The sequence below is a fragment of the Falco rusticolus genome, chromosome Z, assembly GCF_015220075.1.
Source record: "Falco rusticolus isolate bFalRus1 chromosome Z, bFalRus1.pri, whole genome shotgun sequence".
Lineage (NCBI taxonomy): Eukaryota > Metazoa > Chordata > Aves > Falconiformes > Falconidae > Falco > Falco rusticolus.
Window position 1 is genome coordinate 73,552,713 of NC_051210.1, and position 24,990 is coordinate 73,577,702.

A 24,990-nucleotide genomic window follows, 5' to 3' on the forward strand; every position below is an offset into this window, starting at 1 on the left:
TTATTCTCTCATCTCTTGTCAATAACATCTACAGAGTATTAATGCTCCTGTCAGACTGAAAGCTATGAATCAAGCTTAGCACGTAATTATTTTTCTTCGCGTTATCTGTAACATGTCCTGCTGCCTGCCTGCCCCTCTCCATTCAGCACCTTCAAGAGGGTACCCGAGTAAAAAGGAAACTTGATGGGAAGGCCAGATAGGAGAAGAAAAGGAAGGTAAGTTATTCTCTGTGCTTTTCTGTGATGTCTCAGTGTGTTATGAGAAGACAAAAACTTCAGGGAAAGATGTCAAAGATGGACATCATGAAGGAGGGGAGAACTGTGTGGCTTATACCCCTCGCTGGGCATCTACAGCACCAAAGAAACATCTATGTACTAAACAAGAGTAATTTGCAGAGATGCAGTAGCGATTCCACCCTATGCGATTAGCAAACCGAATTACAGTTACACTTCAACAGACAACTCCAAATGCTGCTAAAAGAGTTTATTAATTTATTAAAGACCGTACTAACAATTCTCATAACAATGGCAGCACAATGATTCAAAATCATGACAAATAGCGTGGAGTTTTGAAAAGCATTATTATAACACACCATGGACAAGAACAAAGCAGATGTGCCATCTCAGAACTCTACAAGCAGGCCCATGAAATTCAGGAGTTGTATCATACAGCTATACAAGTGTCAGAGAAAATAGAAAAACAAAAAGTCATTCAATATGCAGTCCTTGAATTTATTGACAGTATTACAGTACTTTATGGGCAAGGACTGGCTTGTTGCAGCTGCACTTTCCAGAGCACAAAGCCATCTGGAAATAGCAAAAAATCCCCAAAAGAAGAAAAACTCTCTAACAAACATACTTCAGGTGCAATCACTACTCCAGACCTTCCTGCTTATGAATTTTCAGTCAGAAATTCTGACCTCCCTGCAGTGACTTTGCTCAGGACAGTGTTTTGTTTTCCAAGAAAACAAAACCAGGCGGCTTCCTTTAAGACAGTGCAAAAATATTTTCAATGGTATTGTTAAATCACAGATTAATGATAATCAGCATGGATCAATCACAGCATGGCCAACAGCAACTTCAAGATCAGCACTGAATGGACCTGCTGCCCCTTGACCAGCACTCCAGACTGAGCGCGTGCAGAGGGGAGATGTGTTGCTCTCTCTGAAGCGAGCCATCATGTATGAGTTCATAGTGAGGAATGGTCTCAGCTACTCCAGGGCAACAAATTGCTACAGAAAGCCTTTAAGTATTAAACTATCCAATCCTATTTCAAAGAACTAACGAAAGAATATTGAAATGGAAAAAGTATATAGCAGCCACGTTATTTGCCATGGCTCTAATGTTGTTCCCTTCTTTACCGTGTTGGTCACAGTAGCCAAAATGTGACTTGTGGAGTTCAGCAGCTTACAGCACCCCCATGGTGATGCAAGATTCCCAGCAGCACGTGGGGATTTATATTCTCCGAGACATACCATGTACTTACAATGGCAGGGCAGCTGCAGTCTGCTCCTGCTGTGCTGCCTTTGCAGCTTTTGGCTGTGATAACTTAGGCCTCTCTGCACTTATACCACTGGTCTCACCCATACTCACAGCAGCACATCCACGGTCGCACATTCATTTGGTGTGCATCTTCAGAGCAATTTGCAACTTCTTTTTTAAGCAGACATTGAGGTGCCTGTGTATCACACTGGGACATTGGTATAATCTGTGCCAGAACATCCCCTAGCAACTCCACAGTACATAAATTCAATGAGAGGTAACTATGCTTTGCCAAAGCCCCAAATCATTCCTCCGTTGTGTGTTTGTATCGTACTGTGATTGTTTAAAACCTTTTTAACATCTGCCAACTTCAGAGGATAAAATCACAGTGCTGCATATCAACAAAACCCAGCATACCCAGCCTCCAATATAAAATAATTTATATACACAAAGCAGAATTTGCATCTTAAATAAGAAGAGATTGTCTCATTCTCTATGGTGTCTTACCCAGCTACAAAAAATTAATAATTCATATCAGGTTGATGGATTTGTTTCCTCTACAGCACACGTGCGCTATTGGAGCTGACAAAGACAACATGAAAAAAACCTTTTGTAATTAATAAAAGAGAATTGTTCAACACTTGCACATATTGGCACAAGGCAGAAGAGAAAAGGGAACATTACACAGCTCAGCTCAGGTGCCTTCCTCTGTGGAACGGGACTCAGATTTCAACTTTACGAATTCTCTGGCAACTTCATCATTGGTTCTTTGAGAGAGAATCCTCAGGACGGTAAGTCCAGTGTCATCCATGTGAATCCTGCGCCCGAGGGGGCACCAGCAAGCACAGCTTCCTTTGTCTGCTATGTCCCTGAGCTGCATTACTGCTATCCCCAGCACTCGGTCCTCCCGAGCAAAGCAGTAGTCCTTTACACAGACTTGCAGCTCATAGGCATCAGGGCCATCTTCATTCCCCAGTATGCTGAAAAACACACACAAGTTCACTTACAGTTTCTCAGAATGTATAGATTCCTCTGCAAAATAAAGGTGCCAGCAGCTGAATAGAGTGCTTTGATGAGCCACAGAAAACTCCTTTCCACATAAAACCCTTGTCAGAGAGAGAGAAGTAAAACGTACAGAATATGGGCTTTCTTGCTGATTTACAGCTGATAAAGAAAACCTGGCTACTTAAAAAGAAAAAACAAACAACCCTTATCAAGTTGCCTTTGCATGTGTGTGTGTTTAACTATGAAATAAGAGGAGCAGAGAACATTAAAGCCAAACTAATAGATTTTCAACTCAGATGCCTTTAAACGTTTCTGCTTCTGTTAAGGGTTGCTTCAGTCAGTAATTAATGTTTTAATTAGACAAAGTCTTTGTTAAAGAACTGGTATCTTCCATTAAAGCAAAACTAATAAAAATAGATCCACAAGTTTTCTGATGTTTCCAAAATTAAAAGAATAAAAAGAACCCAAAGGGACAAAATCTCTTCACTTAGAGGAAGCCTGCCTTGCCCCACATCATAGAAAAACTGTATGGACAGTCCCTCTGCCTCAAGATGTTTACAGTCTTTTGCTGGTCTTCTCCTCTCATTCCTACTGTACAGATGGGTGAGCATTAGCCTGTAGCTCCCTTTGTTGAGCCTTCCAAGAAGGAAGATGCCTTTGTAATAATGAAAGCCAAATAAGAAGAGATCAATAATCAGTGTTGAGAAAGACTGCAGTTTTAGTAGTGTAGCTTACTACCAGTTCCAAGGGCTGTATCCTTGGAAACAAATTTAGAAAGCATGTTCCACAGGTCAAGTTGGGATAAAAACACACATTGAGATTGAAAGAACTAAAAATATGTAATGAACTTTTAGCCTCAAGTCTACCAATAAAGGATACAAAGTTCATTAAGGTGATGGAGCACAGTAAAATATGTTCATATTACATAAAATTAATTTCAGAAGGTAGCCAAACGACACTGCTGGTGTAGAACAGACCTCAGCATCCCACTCACAGCAAAAACTCCCATAATCTAGCTTTCCTGCCAAGACACTGAAGACTGGGTCAAACTACTCATGCATGTACTCTTTTGGGCCCTAAGCAGGCTGTTCATGGGCACTGGAAAATCTTATCTGTCCTCTGCATCTGCACTTGCCAGGTCAGAGCCCCAGGCTATTTTTCACACTTACAAGTGAAAGGTTTCATTGTATTTGGGAGCCCAGTTGTTGCTCTTTGACTTGGTTGTGAACTTCCTCTTCTTGTCGCTCTGATGGGGTCCAACCATGGTGATTTCAACGAACGGACGGAACATGCCCGATGTCTGCCACTTCAGGTCGTTGGCTGCCACAACTGCAAAAGAGAGTCACAACCTGTTTTAGAGTAAACATTCATTTGTTCCCATTGCTCTGCACACCTTCCCACTCTAATCTGCTTTCAATGTTGTGTTTCAGAGGACAAAGTCCATTTCAAAACACGCCAGTGTCCCAACACACATAGGCTGGACTTTTTTGTAATACAAAGATATGCTTTCTTTCTCTACTTTCAGTTCTATGATGGGAATTTAATGCTTGGGACAGCACATAGCTTTTGCCATATGCATATTTAAGAAATTAGTCCAAAAAAACAGGCACTCCTGCAACTCCAGTCAGGCTACCCTGCCAGTTCAGTGCTTATGTCTACATTATGTGTGGGATGAGAGAAAAAAAGGGGCATTTTGGGGGCTGATATTAAGGTCTCTGTTGAAAAGAAAATGAGACTGCAGGTAAGACAAACAAAGCTTGAGCTGTGGGTGGCTCCAGAATCCAGAATTATTAGCTCTTTAATTCTCATTCTGTCTTCGGTCACTGCAGGGACAAACTGAAGCACAGGAAACAGCTCTGAAAATCAATTTTTGCATTGCAGTGTAGACTTAGCCAGAAGAGAGGCCTGAAGAGCCATTTATATAAATCTTTAGAGGAAATGAAAGCAGTTAAATATGCTGTATTCAAGCAAAGGAGATGAAGGAGGAAGAGGAAGCCTGGGATGAATCACTACTTTGGTTATTTTCAGAGCAGCTCTTCAGGGACCTGTGTGGCCTTCAGGATGGGGGAAGAGGAGCCTCTGAAATCTTACTGGCTCTGCAGTCTCTCAGTTTACACGGAGCCATTTCACAATATCACCCTGTCACCTGTCTTGGCAGCACAGGCTAAACTGTGGTGACTGCTGAGAGCCATCACCTGATTTTTGTTTACTTCATATATCATTGCCAATAAAAAAAAGGACTGTACACTATCATGCCACTGGCTGGACAAGCTCATTTGCTGTTTCTCTGCATGTTCCTGATGTGAAACAGAGAAAACAATTCTGGATTCACATCTCATAAGCTAACACAGAAATATAATGACTGCCAACTGGAGATTTGCCTCAACAGTCTCAGAGCCTGAGCCATAACGCATGCTTTGCCGTACCTTTCACTGTGACCTTGTGTTCACCAGTTCCTGGGTGGGTATACAGGTCGATCTGTATGGACACTTCACCCACAGGATCATCCACACCAGAACCTGTTGGAAGAAAATTGACGCCCACCGTGCACACATGGATTATTGTTTATTGGCACCTATCTTTGTTTTATGGCCTCAGCAAGACAAGCGGGACTTTCACAGCACACCTTCCATAGCCAGAATTTCAGTCAACACCGACAACGTAAAGTTAATGCAAGATAACATCAGGCTTGCATGCCCAACACGCATAACCACTAACATTTTTTTGCACTCCACCACAAAGATCACACCCCTATTGGGAATACTAGTAAAAATTTTAAAACAATTTTAAGGACCTAAAGCTCGACAATGGACCCTCACAGAGAGCAAGGATTTTTCAGAGGTTCCTGCCAAGCTCCTTGTGTACATGCAGGCATTCCAATGGTGGGCATCAGCATTCCTGTCTGCTCAGGGAAGAAGGGAGGACAAAAAAACCAAAAAACAACAAAACCACACTAGAGAGGAAGTTTAAGGAAAAAAAGACACCAAATGTTAGTGATTTGCATGGAGCCACAGTGCAGTCTCACCCTCCAAGAACCTTCTTCCATGTCATATTGTGCCATCCTGACTACCTATCTGCTTCTCTTCAGAAGACAATGAGAACCTTTTCACTGTTGTGCAACAAAAATGCTGAGAGATAAGCCCTCACAACTTCATCCGTTAGCCAGAGAGAATTCACAGAGGACAAGATAACATGTTGTAACAGACCTCATGAACCCTACAATTAGCGTATTACGATGTTTTCCACTTTTTAACTTTAAATTGTAATTATCTATCATGCAGTATGTGGAAATGACATTTTCCTGGGCAGGAAAGTCAAGATGTCATGTAAATTACAGAAGAAGACTGCTTTGCAAAAGGAAAATGAAGCCTTTGATAAGAGAGTAAGATTGATTTTACTTTCTCTTTGACAACTGTCTGGCCACAGGTTCACAATTAGCAATGCTGTTCTAACTGGGATACCTCAAGGTAATTGAGTACATGTGAACAGCAGCGTTATTTTGTCAATTTTGAGGCTAAGACACATTACTAAGTGAAAGAATTGGTGTGTTTTAAACTCAAGATAAGGAGCTTGAAGGATATCATTAAACAAACATTTTGATTAGATAGATCTAACAAGTCAACTTTCACAAGAACAGTCTGCAGGCAGCAAAAACACTCATTTAAAAAACTAGAGGTTGAGAGCTAAACTTTGAAATTCTCTGAAGAGAATTACATGACACAGAACTGTAGGCAGTGAAAGTCATATTAATATACAAGCTAAAGTATCTGAGCAAACAAAACACAACCTCAAATTATTTACCTTAAGGTAGAATCTTATTCTTGACCTGAGTACAGCAAACAGCCTCTAGGCTGTAACACTGGTACATGATCTTGAACGTACTGCTTTCTCCCCACTTAGAAGGGCACTGTTCCTTCTTTTCTGTATATAAGCACAGAGCTTTAAAATTGGTAGGCTTAATTATTGACCTGACCCATCTGATGGTGCAGGTCTCTAACTTACACTGTCCGCATTTTCCATGGGAACAGACAAGATTACCAACAGTACATAATGACTTTATCAGGCCACATCTGCAGAAACACCAGCTGCCAAACACTCAGGTCTTCATTTTACTGATCTTTAGTGTAATAAAGCAGACACTGATGCTTCAGAGGAATGACAGTGGAATCATCCCATTACCTCTGAGGGAGACAAAATTTAGGTTATTATTTTTCTACCTTCATTCTTGTATTTTCATTTAAAAATCCTGTTCTATTAACTGCAATGTTCAGAAACAAAAAACCATTTTGTAGATGGCCACTGAAAAATATTCTGAGCATGCAAAACTGCATGCATACATGTGCTTGCACATTTAGTGACAAGCAGATTTAAACCTTGACGTGAAAGTCTCATTGATATTGCAATACTGAAAGGTGAAGCTGCAGAACTGAGCTCGTGCAATGGGTTACAGATGTAGTTCATCTAAGATAACAAAAATATTTTGGACAGCAAAAGGAGAAATTGAGAGATGAAACACAAGACTTAATTTTTTAGGACTCTCCTGAGCACCCAGACTTTTAGCTACCCCCCTTCAAGCCAGACGGTTCAAGCTCAGCCATAACCTTGAGTGCATACCAGACATTACCATGTATTACAGTAGCCCATCTCAGCAGACCACAAGCATGCAATTCTAGGACTTGAAACAGCTACACACAGCCCATGGTAAAGGGCAGGCAAACAAGCTGGTAGCATCTCTCAAAAACCAGTCCATTTTCAAGACAGCTTTCATATCCCATGAATCAATCTCAGACTTGGGGACAGGCTCTCAGGCAAGCTACAGGCTCCTAAATGATGCAACCTGTGGCTCTTTCTGTGGGATGCAAGCATTTGGTGAAAGTTCACTTCTATAGGATGCTATGGGGAACGGGCCTTTGGAAAAGGTTTCTGAGCATGGGCAAGATGACTTCAAAAGCAAGGCATCTGGCTAATGTTGTTATGGTAACAACATTAGTCTTGAACATACCCTTATCAGGAAGAACGTCCTCATTAGCGGTAAACCTAATACCTTTCCCATCATGCACTGAGACATGGATTCAAAAGGCAAGAAGCAAGCAGGATAAAGAGAGAAGAGTATGAATTACAATCCAATTAGTGGTGTGACTTAAACAAATACAATATTCTAGCTCTTAATAGACAAAATATCCTCTTAGATCTTATGCACCAACACAGGCTTTGGAGAGCAGGGCTGCCTGCCACTAGGGGATTATCTGGGTTAAAACAAGAACAGAATTTGTGCTGGCATAACTGCCAGCACTGATCTAACTTTGGAGAGCAAACATTTAACAGCACAGTGGTATAGAAGCCTGCTCAGTAAGAATATGAGGGCAATAGATACCTCACAAAATGGAAGATGCAACCATTGAGCAGTGAAGTAAGAGGCAAACAGCTAGCATTTTAAATAGTTTTGCATGCAGCCATTTCCTTCACAGGCTTGTGGGAAATTTTACTAATGTAAAGAGAAACATCAGTCAGGGTGTTCTGGTAAGCAGATGTCAGCTGTAAACACTAGTGCTGTCCTTTCTGTCCCTCCAATGCATGTGAAGATCCCCAAACCAATCTACCAACTGGGGTTCCTGAGAAGTGTATGCAAGCAATACCCTTTTCTAGCCCAAATCCCAGGAGCATGTTATCACACCTTTCTCAAAGATATTCCAAGATTGATCCCACAGATATTTGGTGGCACAGCTCAAGTTTTTTGTTCCCTAAACAGGGTCCACAACTCTCAAGCCTACTAATGTGGAAGATGCTGATTTGGACCAGCTCAGTGGCCTACCATGCCCAGCACCTGTCTCTTAAAGTGGCTCAGATGAGTCACAAAGAAATGTCATCAGTCAGCTATGAGATGTCATTGATGACTTGTAATGAGTATGTATTACATCCTAAAGCTAGAACTTCATTTTTTTCTAAGTTTCTTTAAAAAAAATAAATAAATACACACACACACACACTTCTGTGGCAACCCTGTACATTTCTGCTGCTCTTAGATTATGTTCTATTACCTTTGTGTATCTGCTAAACACTCATGCCCAGTGAAGTTTTATAGTCAAATCATGCATTGCATGAAGCTGCTTCCTCATGTAAGCTTTGAATTTACTACTCTGCAACTTCAAAAAAGTATCTTCTTCCTCTAATTTGAAACCCTCCTGACCACAGCATGGAGTGTAGAACAGCAATGCTGCACGCATCCTTGTATCCTGGCTCATCACAACACAACAGGTTCCACATAAAAAACTAGCTTCAATTCACGGTCTGGATATATAATGGGAAACATTTGCCATGGAACAGCAAAGACTGAAAACACACTGTGCGCACAAGTCCCCCGTTAAAAACTGTTTTGTGTTGTTTAAAAAACTGTTTAATGGCGACAGCCAAGTTCCTGGAATCCCTTGAGGATGTAGCAGTCTTTGACCTGTCTGGCCACTGGATGTCATCGTTGCTCTGCTGGGACACAGCTATAGGACCATTCTCTCAAATGCAGGTACTGACTCTTCAGTTCACTGTTTGAATGCAGCGTGTTTCAACCTAAGCAAGAATGTATCGTGCTGCTAAAGGCAGGGATGATTCAGTCCCCCAAAACCACACTCAATTTTTCCCTTGAAAAACAAACCTTGTTTTGCTCAAGTATTCTCAGTAGCTTCTCCACTGGTTGGGGAACACCAATATGAAGTAGTCTCACTTGCACATGAGGGAAGTGTTGGCTAGGGAGTGCTTTTCCCTTGACTTCAGGGCTCAGTGTGGCAGTACAGTGACAGAGTTTGTACAGTCTGTGGGGTCACAAACTCTCACAGACTTGCAAAGATTAAAGGAAATAGGACCCCAAGCAAAAATTGGCAGGACAACACCCTCACGGAATTGTGTAACTTTTGCTGCTGAGATGTAGTAGCCCAATGCCAAGGCTTGTATTTAAACAGCCCTAAAACCTAAAAGATTGGTTTCAGTTTTGAGCTAATCCCTAATAGCACGTGTCCCCTTTTCCTGAACTTAGTGAGATCCATAGTCAGCCAGTGAAGGTCCCTGACTAGGGACCAAGTTATTCTGTACAACAATCTGGAGATGTTTATATGAAAGCAATCAAAGATAGAGACAATTAACTGTTCACCCCATTCCAAAGCAAGGAAATAGCACACTATCATGCCTTCCTAGAGCGCTACCAAAGAACTTGAGTGACCCATCCCAGAAGCTTATGAGTATGTTGTGGTGATCCGTAATCACGTAGCTCACACATATCCTGTACTGGCTGCAGACAAAACAGTGGTTTTGTTGCTCTCTAGGAGACGTTTCCCTTTACAGGCTTCATGTAGCTCCGTGACTCATCACATTGCTCTCTTAGTCAGGAGTACAGGGGCTCTAGCAGCTGGCCTGTGACACAGGCACTGACTGGTTCCCATGGTGGTGTCTTGCTGAAACGGACTTTCACACCACTGTTTAGTCCCAGTACAGTAACGTGCAATTTCACTTCAGTCACCCACCCACACTAATTCATGAAACATGACTGTTAAGTGAGGACTGCAGAAAAAAAGACCACCAACACCCCAGGCCTTACGTTTCACATATATCTGCTCTCTCAAAATTCAGTTGTTGAGTGGGAAATAACCCTCTTTCCCTCCTTCCCAGCCTCAAAAGCTCTGAACTGTCACATTTCCAGAAATGTTACTGCCAAAAGCACTCTACAAACTGGCAGTACAAGACAGAGCAATTACAAACAGAGTAGATAGCTCCATTCAACTCTGCCAACAACACAAAAGAGTCCTACCCTGAGCTGTCTGAGTCTGGACAAAGGTTTTGATCAGAGTGTCTGTGGTCTGAGTGTAGAGAGACAGAGCATATCGAAGTGACTGCAGGTCCGTACTCTTCTCCAAGAAGGTTTTCTTCAGACCATTCCCACCAGCATGGAAATATTGCTAAGAGTAAAAAGAAACAGGAAAAATACTGAGGAAGAATTGCAAACAGCAAACAATTCACGCACTGCTGTGTGTGTAGATGGGAAAGAACTGGAAAAATTAACAAAACAGCTTCTGTACTGGAAATCCAGCTCTTAAGACCAAGTGATACCAACTGCTCATCGCTTTCCCCTTCCAAAGGACTTAAATATAAATATGCTGGCTCCCAGCATGCCAGTCACCTGAGCCCATCCAGGTTTACACAAACATAGCACTACCACTCAGTTGTGCCTTTATTGCTGTAACAGCAGTGACAGACCCCTGCCATCTCCTGAACTGGGACAGGCACTATCCTCCCAATAGTATTTGGGGACGAAGCAAGGGAATGACAGAGACAGAAATGGCATCACTTACTTTGATTGTATCGAGTGCCAGATCCAAAACAGCACACTGCTTTGGAGTGAGACTCCTGGTTTCTTCTCTCACCATATGATCCTGCAAACAACCATTATATTTGACATGAGCATTCTGTCAGAGCCTGAACGAAAAGGAGTCCCCAGTATCATCACTTTCCCTGGATTCATGCTGTGGCTATGTGGCCACAGCATTAATTCAGATGTGTAAGGAATGCTTAATGGAGTCTCTCAGAGTAATTTATTAGAGCTTAACTTGAAAATAAACCCACTTTCTCTGTTTCTTGCAGGCACAGAAGAGAGAAATAAAGAAACGAGCTGGATGGAGATAAGCAGCAATTTAAAAATCACAGTTTGCCCCTCAGAAAACTCAAACAGGAGTCTGCCTGCTACCCCCATCACTCTAGAGCAGCCAGAATAAAACTCTCAAAACACCACCTAAATCAAGGAATTCTGAGAACCACACACTGGGCAAAGTTCTTATGTGTGGTTTGTAAATGTTTCTGTTTTAACTCTTCCATCTGCAAAGGTCACTGATTCATCATATCATTGGTGTAGAGGAAGAAAAACAAACAAGCAACATGTTCTAGAAAATACCTTTGCTAAAAGAAGTTGCTCCCATGAAGACCCAGCGTCTCCAATAGCAGAAAGCCAGGAATCTCTTGAGAAGGGATTCCATTTCCTGCAGTGGGAGCATGTACCTGTTACATTCTTGCCTGACTACAGGGATGTGTCATCCTTCGGTATTTCACTAAGCTCTTTCTCTGTGATGCTTAGTCTAGGTTTCAGAGGAAAATGGCACATTTTAGTAAGTCAAAGCTTTGCACAAACACAAATTACAACTGTTTGGACTGCTGGGGGGTCAGGCTGGCTGACTTCAGCCTGGATGCTGAAGCATTCATGAAAAAGATGCAGGCAAATCAGGGAAAGACTACTTATCCCTACTTTAGACGTCACGGCTACTATAAAAGACAGGAGACATGTCTACTAATTTGTCTTTAGTTAAGCATGCCTAGTGTGTGGCACCATTTGTGAATTTCACTCTGATAAACCTGCTGGGTATCCTGCAGCCTGGTGATTCTTCCTGTTGCTATTCCCATTTGTTATCCACCATGAACCATCTCCTGCCTGATGGACATACTGCAGTCTAGGTGCAGTACTAGGCATTTGCCACACTTCTCACAGATTCCTAGCTAGCACCTTTGCACAGTGCTGCATTAAACTGTACAGAAGATCCCTCTCAACTCAGCAGTACCTCAGAGAAGTTTGCACCATGCTTTCTTGAGTACTAGAGACATGCCTCAGCTTGGCTCGTTCCCCCCCACAGGATGCTCCTGGTCTGGAGACCTACATGCTCTGTAAGCTGCAACATATCTTCCATTGCGACAAGCTGTCCTTAGGGGAGCAATAGCTCTCTTCGCTCTTCTTTATGAGCTGGGAGTAATTCAATTGAAGATGATGTGGCTTCACACTTCAATACACAGTGGGTAAAACATTCTTTGCTCTGTCTGACAGTCAGATTAAGTGTACAATCAGCCAAAGCCCAAGGCCACATTCATGGGAGAGGCCCAATTTAGTAAGGGCATCTGTGCTCCCAAGGCAGAATGACTTTCATGTACCTTGAAAAGACTTTCCAGGTCTACCAGCCAGGTTCCCCACAATGCCACACAGACCAGGTGGTCAGCAATTTTCTCTAAATACCTGAAGAGGTCATTCAGCCCCATGCAGAGCAGTCAAGTCACCCCACTCTGCCCATGCTGTCAATGTAAAAATAACGGAGTGACTGGACTGGTAATGATTGCACCTACACGCAGAGGAGCCCACGACTGTCATTTCCCTGTATACCTGCCCTCTGCAGATCCCACACTGTTCCTATAAAGGACTGCAGAATGCTACCCTGCACTTCCCAGATTGCTAGCCAGGAGCAAGCCACAGATATTTACATCAAATAATTATGCAACTTCGAGCAGAAGAAGAAGAAAAAAAGAAAGAAAGGAAGAGAAAAAAGGGAAAAAAAAAATCTTCTGGTGTCTCAGAGTCATCCTTCTATTCTCCACAGGCACTCTCAGAAGAACCTCTGTGGTCAGAGTTTGACTGGTTACCCTGGGGGCAAGAGAGAGGAGGCTGCTGCCTCCTGGTCCAGCTGCTGGCTATTAAGCAAACTAAGCAGAAAGAGTTTGATAATAAATGAGAGGTAGGTATGTGGCACCAAGGTGCCAGGTTTACGGTTGGTTTTCTGAGCATTTTAAAATACACTGTGAAATTGATTTGTCATTAGGATGAGAGCCTGTGCTTGTCAGGTCTGCTAATCTCAGTTTTCAGCCAAGTTATCCAATTCACTAGGGCTCAGTTCCCCCCAAACTATTTAAGACAAATAAAGCTTAAAATCCATCCCATAACTTTCCCAGGCTTTTGTGGAACTGCAAAATGCACAGGAGAGCCATTTACTCATATCTTCCCTATTAGCCTGCAAAAATCATAAGGACAAAAAAAAAAAAAATAAAATTCCACGATGCTTACGCAAACAATTTACTCTCTTGTAACACCTTCACTCTTCTGGAAATTTTTGGACGCAGTGTTGGTTCACACAATCTGTCTGAACTAAATGTCTCCAAAATTCAGGTGGCTGAACGCTTTCACACTTGCATATGGCTCTCTTGCCACATATAAAATCCTGCGTACCTATGCTCCTGTACTCCTATTTGTGGATATCCAAATAAAGGCTCGAACACACACCAGGGCTTGCCTGAGCTGCATGATTACATGCATTTCTAAAAATGCAGTCCAGAGTTACCAAAGTTAAGCTTTACAGTAACTGAACTGAAGACAGGCTGCTGCTGAGGGATGGCTGCCACCTCACTGGTGTGAATGGAAACCAGCAAAGCTTCCAACTCCTTCAAGGTAAAAGGCACGCTGTATATACTAAGAAATTCCAATAATGAGAAAATATGGACAGTGACAGCTATTCACCTCGGGAACCGTAATTGGAGGTTTACGTTATGTCATGTCACCGTTAACTCCTACGTAACAGCCTCAAAATGCAGCTGGAAAAAAAAGTGTGTGCATCTAATGACACACCTGCATATCCAGATCACTTACTAGGATTGCTAATAAGCACTACCTTAAAAGAATTGTGTACTGTCTTTGCTTATAAACTTGCATAGGTAAAATGTGTCTGCTGGGCAAGGGTAATATATAGTCACATAAAGACAGCTGTAAGAAGTGCGCAAGACAAAAAAAAATTATGGGAAAAGACGAATGCATTTTGAAATTGCACTGATCACTCAGGTGATGCCCTTTGCTGTGGGAAGATTGCCCTGGTCACGCTCTGAGACAGAGTTCATGTTCAGCTCTGTCGTCCTTGCAGCACAGTTTGTGCACTGTGATGCTTCAGATTTATACCTTCTCTTGCACAATACCTGCTCTTTAGCACAAGTCAAACTGCAACATAGTGCAATTTGAATGTTGAAAGGTATCACCATTTTCATACCATTCCCATCGTGACCAGAGAATTAATGCTTGATTGGCTTATGATGAGGTGGCGTGCACTTAGTAACGTTCATGTCATGCGCTGTCATGTCATGCACTGTCAAAACACATCAACATAGCCATCATGCTAAATGCCAGCTTGCCTGTAAAGAGAGCCCACGCAGAAGGAATTTACAGACACAGGCTCTTTTCCATAAGCAACAGTTATTTTTGTAACAGTTCATATAATTCATCAATAGCTAGGCACAATCATCTTTCCAACCAGCATCTCATTATCAGAACCACATAAAGGACTCCCTTTTATACACAGGGATACAGAAGAACTGGCCAGATATTGAGAACTCTACTTTTTTCATTTTAAATTGATCACTTTATCTACAGAAGAGAGAAACTACTTCGATGATTAAACCCACAGTAGAATTTAACAGTTAAACACAATACTAACGTTAGCAGAATGCATTTAAAAGCATATTTAATGCATTTTAAAGCATTTCTCTACAATTGCATTCAGCAACAAACTACTGGACGCACAAGACACGGTAGATGTTACTACACTTCCACGCTGACATACATGGACATTAACAAAAGCCATGCAGAACAATACCTTCAACTTTGACAAGTGTCCCAGTTCCTTAGCAGCACTGAAAATCAACTGTGTGCCCTATGATTGCAAGAAGTTAGAAAAGAAAGGAAGGGAAAAAGATTATAAACAAGCTTTGCATGTTTTTCCTTTCAGGAAGTCAAGTCAGTTCACAGCTAGAATTTTACATAACCACCCCCAGGCCAGTCACAACAAATTGATTCCTTGCCAGTTTATTACCTAGTATAAAACCTGGCATTTCCGTGGATACCACATCAAGAGCTATTTCAGAGCACATTATTCTGCTAACTGGTTCACTGTTGTTACAGCAGCCACCCATTTAAAGAGGATGCGCCTTCAAATGGATTGCACAGGCTGGGGGTGAAGGCGGATCACACAGCTGACGGCAATCTTTCTGTAGAAGCAGAGCCCAATCAGCAGGGTGGGGGTAAGCATACATCAGATCAGAAACAAAACTGGATCCAAGCAGTTTTGGGGTGAGAGATTAGCAAACCAAGCCCAGTGAGTATGACATGTCAAAAGCTTGGCCAGTGGCTCTTCTTCCCCCACTGTGGCTTACTGATGCTGTATGACCAATAAAGAAACAAAAAAGGAAGATAAATCCCAGTGACGGGAAATCTTGCTTCAAGTCACTTACACTCCAGTTTAATGGATTTTTACATACTTTCTCTGCAGTGGTTACAACAAAGCTATTTTTCCTTTCCCACAGCACTTCTCTGTTGTGTAATACTCCTTTCACCTGGGGAGTTAAGTCCAAAATTTAATGAGAAAGCCAAATGCACCCAAGAAAATCCTCCAGTCTCTTCTCCCAGAGATGCTTTACAGGGTGTGCTGGAACTTATTTTCTTGCACTTCACTCCTTTTCATTCATCTAATCTTGCTCACTTCAGCCCTCTCAGACTAGTCAGATTTAGGCTTTAGGACCAAGACAAAACTACAGGTGACTCCTCTTCCCTCATTAAACCTCCCCTCCATTATCTCTCCCTCAGGAAAGGCTTCAGTGTGTCAGCAGCACTGCCCTCTCAAAGATGATCTTTGGCTCACCTTGCTTGTAATTGGCCATTAGGGGATAGTGTTAAAAGTACATGTAAATGTCACCAGGTATCACTTGAGAAGTGCCTGTGGGATGTCCTGGATGAATGCCTGAAATAAGCTTCCAGGGACAGGTATCAGTGGGTGGCACTTTCCAGTATGGTCTTTTTGCTCAGGAAATGCTGAGAAGAAGATGAAACTCATCTTATTTGGGGACTGCTGGCTCCATAAGGACCACATTTCCCCAGAGGTCTCCAGCAAATCCAGCTCTGCTTTCCACAGTGCTCCTTCCCTCTCCCTTTATTACCCTTCCTCACATCAACAGTTTCTCACCCTCCCATTTAACGACAACTGCCATGATCACTCCCCACCCCAACATCCCACAAACTGTAATGAAGCAAGGTGTAAACCCAGAATTCCTATATTGCCCTTTGCCCCTGCCTATGCTACTCAGTTTGTTTTCTTTGCTGCCTTCTTCAGTATTTAAGTCAGTGCTCTGTGGAGCAGGAACTACCCCATACTTGCAGTTTGCAGAGAAGACTCTGGGAATTGGGTTCTACTGCAAAGATCATTGCTGAAATAATTATTTGTTTTCTAGGGTTAAAGTTAACATCAGCCCCACAGATGGGCTCTGCAAAAAAAGTGTATTCATACCTATTGCTAGAGGTATCAGGTACCCTTTTACAGGAGGAAAGCAGGCAAACAGTTTACAGCTGTAACACTGGAAAAACTGAGACCCACTCTAGAGACATTGGACACACTCTGCCCATCACAACAACAGTCCAGAAGTGAATTTTTAGATGAGATACTTTTTCTTTAGTTTTGCCTGCTTCAGGAATTTCTTCAAGCTGAAAGAGTCTGACCCGAAATCACAGATAACCTCTTGATTTGCTCTCCCTGTAAACGTCACCTAACCCTCACTGCTCTTCAGTTTTTTATGTTTGTTGAATACAAGTCAATACAGAATGAACATTATTGACTTCGTAGCTAACAGAAGCTCTCGATAATTAATTAAATTCAGAACTCTTGGGATGGGGGGCAGGGGGAAGTGCAGGCAAGGAGAATGCAATCATAAAAGAGAGCTTCTGAAATGAGATTGGGAGCTTTACTTGCTGCCAGTACCCAATGGGTAGTGTTGAAGAGTACAACTGTCTAAACTGAAAGAGTACAAAGTTCTTAGTATTTCCAGCCAGTGAGGTTGAACATGACTGCACACCAGGAGCAACACAGAGGTTTCACTGTGGGCCACACCAAATAATGCACCAGGGGACACAGCTTCAGCCAGTGCTCGCGTACTCAACAGATGTGCCTGCTGTTCTGTACGATTGGTCAGAAAATCTGTTTGAGTTATGGGTCTTAGAACTTAAGGTTGTCATGCCTGTTGACCAAGCAGAAAAAAAATTAACATTTTTATAACCTGAATTTTGAAAAGCTAAGTGAGTGGTCTCAAAACACACTAACATTCAAGTTTCTTGATCCAATGTTTCCAGCCATCATTAGACACTTTTTTTTAATGCACATTTTAACAACATCAACCAGCCTAGGCACATAGTGTCCCTGCCACAGGCTTCTAAGGAGGGCTGGCAACACTGAGCAATACACAGTGACTTGGGATGCTTCAAGGAACAAAGCTGCTCAGATAACTACTCCTCAGTTCTTGCTTGCTAAGAAATTCTTCATCAATCAGTGCCAATCTTTGTCAATGTGTCAATTACATTTGAGTTTGTCTTCAACGCTGGTAATGTCCAATGAAAATCTGGACAGCTTCTTCCTCTGTCAAATGGCATTCTTGTAAGCAAGATGCTAAACCTCCTGGAAAAAGTTATTTCTTCATGAAAACGTATCGCAAAGCTCTACAGGAAGCACTTACTCCAATGCACCTCTAGGGAATGAAAACAACTAAACTTAAATATCATGTAGTTTTGAGAAAAGCTGCTGACAATGGAATTCATTAAAACATCGAGGACAGAATATGAGCAAAAATTAAGTCCTTATTACAAACTGTTTCTGGCTAGCTCTGCGGCAAATGTAGCTGGAATGGGGACAGACCTTAGCGCTGGTTTTCCTGGTTCTTCCCATGAAGTTAATTTTACCTTCCTAAACTTTCAGGGAAACATAAAAGGTACCAGTAGTCCACAACCCAAAGATTTTAATTTTTTTTAATGGTCTGACTGTTTTTCTCTCCTCAGTGAAAGCGTTTAGAGAAGGATCATTAGCTGACTCACGTCTAATTGCTAGAAGCCAACAGAACTGCACTGGTTTATATTCTAAGATGCTCAGACTCTTGCAGCTTAACTGTCCTATTGCTCATTGACAAAAGTTAGGAAACAAAAGCCTAAAAAATAAGTCTTTTTAATTCCAGTCCTATTTTTGGAAAACACATTATTACTCAGTCTTATTTTTCTGAGACGTACCAATGCAAGGAAATTCCATCTGGTTTTGTACATTCCTTTCCCAGATTTTTTAAATTCCTACGTTCAACAACAATGAGATCTGATCATTTATTAGCAGCATTTAAGTTCATTTAAAAAAAACTATCAGCAGGCAATGATCGCTACCACCTATTAAAAATTAAGACTATTTTTTAGCTGTTGTGCTGTATTAAACACGGAGAAAACAGGCTACGTGGGTATGAAAAAGGAAAAATAATTACCTGTTGTTACAGAGATGTGGGCACATGTACAGTTCACAGACCATCATTTCATCCAAGGCTAAGAAACCTTTTTCTCCTCATCACTGAGGCAGCCTTGGACTTTTCTGCTCCTAGCTAGCACAAGGGAGAGGATTCATTTACACTAGTTGAGAAAGGTTTCAGAAAAACTGTTAAAGCCACACTGTCCTCCATCACAGAACAGCTCTGGAGTGGTGCTCCTTGCAAACAAGCCTGAAGAACAGCCAGTTTGGAAGTCACACGTAAGTTCTGTCTACAGCTTAAAGAAAATTTTGTTCTTATTCTGGACCATGTTCTCATTTAGTGAAGAGAAGTCTGACAAGTAGAAAAAAAGTGCAGCAGGAGCAAGCACAAATGAAGACTCACATGAATGGCTGCAGCGTACTGTGTGAAACAAATAAAGGAGAGGCTCCAGTGGAATCATCTGTGTATAAACTAAGCAACTCTTCACTGACCTAACTAGTCACTGAAGATGTGCTAGAGTTTCGTCCTAAGCAGCGAGGGCAAAATAAATGTGTAACTAATCTGTTAATACCCCCAAGAGTTGTGCACTGAACCCCAAAACAAGGATTCCCAGACAGTTGTGTTTGCATATCCACTCATCCAAGACAGAGAGTGTTTAATTAAATGTTGATCTTTACTTAAAACTAGTGAGGTGTGAACTGCTCAGTGAGTTACTGGAGATCCCATTGCTACTAATCTCACAACCCACAGGCAGTCTATGCTCAGAGAGGTAGAAGCCACTCATCTGAAAGTCATTAAGGCACCCACAGCTCAGGTCATCAGAGTGGGAGGACGTAAAACTGCTCGGTCCCCATTACATCCTTTATGGGTAGTAGCTGACTGCTTTCTCACCTAAGCTTCCCCCTACACAACATCTTTCAGAAGCAGCAGAGAATGGAAGAGCAGAGCTCGTATTTTCTTCCCTGTGTAATACAGGCTGAACTAATTTAAGTGGAATAGATCAGTCTGGAGAGTAACAGGCATTAAAGCACTGTGCAGCAAAAGGCTCACACAAGCAACAAGTGATACCCACTGCAGTGTGATGGGAACCTTCTACCCCAGTATGCTTTCCATGACCGATATCAAACCCACTTTTACATCTCTAGCAATTTTAAAGAAAGGACAGAAAATATTCCATTAAAGGGATTCTCTTCTACCATGAGTATCCCCTACTTCTTAAGGACTGTAGAGGAGTTTTAGGAGGTAAATCACCACTCAGTGGTCCTTCACAAATGGGGAGGCAGCACTAGGGCTTTCTGTTGCTGAGGGCTGGGAGGAAAGTGAGTTACAGTGCGTAGGGCTATTTCTGAGTCTGATATGATTTCAAAATAAAAAAAAAATTAAAAAAAAAGAGCAAAATTAGATAAGAGGTGCGTGGCGCAGAAGTAGAATAGCAAAGAGAAAGTACTGCTTCTGCCCACATTGCCAGCTCAGAGTTTTGCATTGCCTTGCGCTGCCAGCCTTCACTACCAGGGAAGATGAAAATCTGGTGGTGACAGAATAAATCACTATATCCCAGGGGACAGTGGAAGCAGCTCTTTGCCCATGTAGCCCATCTAGCCTCACCACAGGTTCCCTGTTCAAGGACTGCAGACATGGCCATTTGAATCATCGCATTGTTCACAACTGCCTTTCTGAAACAACTCTTTTCCAGTTTGAACTAGTTCAGCCCCCTCACTATGATACAATTGATTAGACAGCTAAAAATCCAGCTATGAGCATTTTGCATTATCTCAGACAACTGAGGATGCGCTTCATTACACAAAAAGAGCTTCTCAATTTGAAACTGAAGTGATGGCAACAAGAAACTCTGTGTAAAAATACCCCCGAAATGGCTTATAGCAACATCCCGCAGGTTGGAAGAATTGGTTGATAACAGTTATTGCCTTCTTCATGATACAAGCACTGAATCACTCTAGTACTCTGCCTTTACAATTCAAAACTAGCAAGTATAAAGCTCAAACAGCTCCTCCCTGATTCTCCCCAAGGCCCTTGATCTCACTTCTTCCATTCTGAAGGGGTCATGTTAATGCTGTTCTCACATGACAACTTTAGCACCTGTCCCCAAAGACTCCTTTTTACAGCAATTCATCTGAGAGAAAGAAATTTCATCCTCTTACATTTAGATTTCTTTTTTCTCCTTTATATATTAAAAAGGCAAGCAGAAATGATTACTTGAAATCTGAGCTCAGAGCATGCAGTCTTTAACAAGTTATGCCTCACGCTAATTTTATGCTTAGTAGGTATGACAGCACACTGCTTCTCAGCAGTTTTGTTTGAAGTTGTCATCATCAAGGCCAGAGACAAAAGCCTTCCCTCTCAGAGAAAGAAACACCTCACGCAAGGTGCAGGTTTACAACACTGCAACCCAAGAAGTCCACTCAAAATACGCAGGCAACTGCTGAACAGATAAGACCACTATAATTCTACCCACTACTAGGAAAAAAAATAAATCAGCATAAATTAGCCACAGACTGCAAATTTATTCAACAGAGATGAAAAGAAGTTCTGCATTATCTCCAAATAATGAGGTTATAGCCCAAACTTCACACTGCCTCCAACCAAGTGCCATCCCCCAGAGCAGCTGGGCAAGCACGACTAACGTTTGATCAGCTTCTATGGTTTCTCAAAGTTGGGGAAGAGTTAATCTTCCATTGTTAAAAACATCACTACATTCATAAGAGACATTCATCCCAGCATGCCCTCACAGCTGAACAATTATATAAAAGACTGCCTTTGAAGGCAAGCTATCTGGACATGCTTCCAACTCCTCAACATCTGAGACACTAAAATCATGCCAGTCCATACTAATGTTAAAGCCTTCTTTAAGGGGGTAAAACAGGGGGTGGTGTCATTAAAAAGCAAACCCAAAAAACATCTACACATGCAGACACCTGACTCATAGATGGCAATAACTAGGTAAAAGAGTTTACGGGCGTTGATCTAATGCCAAGAAGACAACATTAACTGCCCAACAATCCTACATACACAGCTCTCTTTAAAGGACTGCAAATCCCCAATCAATGTGATTTGATATACTTGATGGCAACTCCTCCTGGATCGTGGATTTTGGATTTGTTTGGTTTTTTTTTTCTAGTGTGCTCTGTACCTTCCAAACCTACTATAAACAGAGCCGCTTGCTTTCTTTACTGCGTTACAGACATGTTTTTCCATCCTTAAGCAGGCTACACGCAGGCAAATTTACCTGGACAGATGACTCATTAGGTCAAGGAGATGAGTTACACAGGCAATGGCAACACTTTCTGCTATGAGTCAGGAAGGAGAAAATGCTTTACCGTATGGTCTGCAAGAGGAGGCAGCACAATCAGCTTCTCCATGGTATTCATTACCACCCTCCAGAGCTCTTTCAATACCCGTTTCAACACTGTCTTTTCACACACAGTCGCAAACAGTGTCAGGCTGTAGGGATAAAACAAGAACTGAGTACACTCAAAGAATGCAGTTTGCAAGGAAAAAGGAGATGAGTGTGGGAGAATCAGTGCCCCACCCAAAGCAGTTTGTCATAATGATTGCTTTAAGGGTAAAAACCTTCCCTTTCGATAAAGTACAGCCTGTCTTCACCCTTGGTGTTCTAGCACTAAAGACATTTGGCCAAAGTGGAGTATTGACATTTCTGTTTATTGACCTGGGGATTACAGAAGGTATCACTAAGTTATGGTGGTTGGGAATAGTCCCAGTAAGAGCAGGTACCATTGAGCTGGTTACCTTTAAGAAGACACTTCCTAATGTGTCAGGTTTACACAGTGTATACTTTCCAGACTGTTATGCAGAAGTTCCTGCACGGCTTCTATAGCTGTTAAAGTCTCTCCGTCCTCCACCTCTACAATCACCTTAAAGCATTTCTTGGAATTCCCTGTATTTTGTTGCAATTGCATTCACTGCCAATCTGCTAGTTTATCTGCTTTTACATTAAGAAGTTCTGGTTTATCTCCCTAGCTATTCCTCCTTTATTATTGTACAAGCTATCAAAAAGTCCAAGAAATGTTAAGATTCTTCTTCAAAATAATTGTTGGACTTTGGCATTTATGATCACACTGGGAGAGCTACAAAACAGGAACTCTGCAACCAGTAGCAATGCACAGGTGACAGCTGACTCTCCTACACTGTGTAGCATCTCTCAGATTTCCCTTCTTTGCATAGCTGGTTAGACAGTAAATGAACACAACTGAACAGGGACAAGACTGATGGTGGGTAGGACACAGGAAGCATGGAAAATTACTCTCCTCCTGTAAAGGAGGAAAGAAAATAATCCAGGATGGGATTATCATAATCAAAATGCCTTGCTCCACGGCCAGGCAAAATGTCTGTAGCAGACCAAATTCCCAGTGATACAAAGGAAGATGGCTTCTCAGCATGCGTGAAGGCATGCATGGAAAATGCTCAAATGAGAAGGCTTGTACATGTTACAATTTGTAGAGTCACTAACTACATGGTGACCCAACAGAAATATGGGGCTATCAATACAAAGAGCAACAAAATAAACTGTATTTTAAACTTGTAAAGCTTCACATCTCTCGCGGCATTTAATATGAATATTGCTGGTCATCCCTTTCAAAATAAACATCAGCAAGAAGTTTAATTTCTGCACTAATTAAAAACTATTTCTCTTTGTAGTTCAAGGCTTAGCTGCTGAGAATTATGTGCAGTTAGCCACAAAAAGTCCCTGTACAGCTGAATCATGCTGCATGGTGTTAATAGCAACAATTAAAGCAACGGATCAGGCTTGTGTACATCACATAGTTCAGAAACTTATTTTCTAGCCAGAACAGTACCATGTATGACTAGAACACACTTGCTTAACATGACTGCAATACTGAATAGTATATGCATCAAGTATGTAAGTATTGTTTGCAATACAATTGCTAATTGGCTACAGTACAATTTGTATAGGAAAAACCCCATAGCTAGTAAATTTAGAATTTCAGTCTTTCCTACTACCTGATCAGCAGTGTGTTTTGCTGATTGTTATAATTGCCCAAAGGGGAAAGAACTGAGAGTGCGCTCTGGCACTGAATTAAGGCTGAAGAGCTGATCCATGGCTTGACAGAGAGACAGATATCAGAAGAAAAGCCATTAATTCTTCCCGAAAATTCGGAGGCTGGACATCTCAAGAACAATCCAAACATGGAGATATTTTTCCTTCCCTCATCCTGTTCTCAATCCTACAAGCTGCGTGTGTAACATATATTTGAACACTCCCTTACTTTCCATCCAGGAAATCCATCAATGGCCTCAGGACGTTATCTGCGTCTTGTGCAACTGTGTTTCTGGCATTAGCAGCAACATTTCCTGTCCCTTTCACTTGACAGAGGATATCAGACATTTGCTTGACACACTCATCAATCCGACTCTGAAAGCTGAACAGATAGGAGAGAGGCAAAACCAAGATTATCAGCGGCAGAAATGTCAGCTCTAGTACATACGGTAAAATATTGCAAGTCCATAAACCATGCACTCAATCACATACTCTTCTTCATTCTCAAGATTTGCTGCTCTGTTCCTTATTGTGTTTGTTACTGAGAGACACGCTATCCAGCTCCTTATGCCCATCATCCACAGACAACCTACCACCTCTGAACATGAGACAAATCACATCTGAGGGGAGTTTGTTCATTCAGCTTGCAGAAGGAAGCGATCCTTTCCCGATTTCAAGAAACAGTTACTCTTAGCTCAAAGCACCCTTCTGTATCTTTGCATTCCACACAGGGTGTTACACCACAGACATTGGTATATTCGTATGGAGCAATGGCACAATGCATGCACAACTCTGAGCACCCAGGAGTCCATTGGCAGTAATGCGGTTATGACCCATCATAGGCTGTCTTCAAAATAATAGAGACAGCCTGAAGGGAGGCACCAGCTGAAACCAGCCCACTGCTGTATAGTCCATGCTATATCGAAGTGTCTAAGATGGGATGTGGGGCTTAGCTGTGCAACAAGCAGCATCACTGTATGGAAGTGACATGCAAGCCACTGAAGCACAATTACTTTTCCATCTCTTACTGCTAAGAAGTTCAAAATGAAGTAATGTGATGGTTAAAAATGATGAATAGATCAACAGAGCTGTCAACGTATCAATTCAGCGAGTAAAGGAAAATGCTTTGACATTTAAAAGAAGAGTTACTAACAACAGGCATTAGAAGTGACATTTAGTTATCCACTAACAACACAGAAGTTTGAAACCAGGAAGAGAAGTCAGTGCTAGGAGCCAGGGTAAAGATTTAAGAGCAGGTACACAGGTTTGGAAGTCAGTTTTGTATCTGCATAAGTGGCCTGAACTTCTGTTGTGTGAGCCACCCTGGACATCTGTGGGTTGGGTGCTAGCACACAACCCCTCTGGCCTGTGGCTCTCCCC

At 41.9% G+C, this 24,990-nt stretch overlaps 1 protein-coding gene across 14 annotated transcripts in view; it reads right to left on the bottom strand.

Moving 5' to 3' along the window:
* Nucleotides 1-468: 468 nt before the first annotated feature.
* UNC13B (unc-13 homolog B) overlaps nt 469-24,990 on the bottom strand; it is a 215,155-nt gene continuing 190,633 nt past the window's right edge. For 6 of the 14 annotated variants that reach the window (XM_037373647.1, XM_037373646.1, XM_037373661.1 and 3 more), the window contains 9 exons: nt 23,840-23,992; nt 21,911-22,034; nt 14,912-14,968; nt 10,820-10,900; nt 10,279-10,426; nt 7,489-7,545; nt 4,913-5,005; nt 3,656-3,815; nt 469-2,461 (listed from right to left, as the gene is read on the bottom strand). In XM_037373647.1, coding sequence (XP_037229544.1) covers nt 2,176-2,461; nt 3,656-3,815; nt 4,913-5,005; nt 7,489-7,545; nt 10,279-10,426; nt 10,820-10,900; nt 14,912-14,968; nt 21,911-22,034; nt 23,840-23,992 — 1,159 coding nt within the window. In that variant the 3' untranslated portion in view covers nt 469-2,175. The remainder of the gene's footprint in view (nt 2,462-3,655; nt 3,816-4,912; nt 5,006-7,488; nt 7,546-10,278; nt 10,427-10,819; nt 10,901-14,911; nt 14,969-21,910; nt 22,035-23,839; nt 23,993-24,990) is intronic. The other 8 variants (XM_037373651.1, XM_037373658.1, XM_037373659.1 and 5 more) reach the window with 4 other exon arrangements.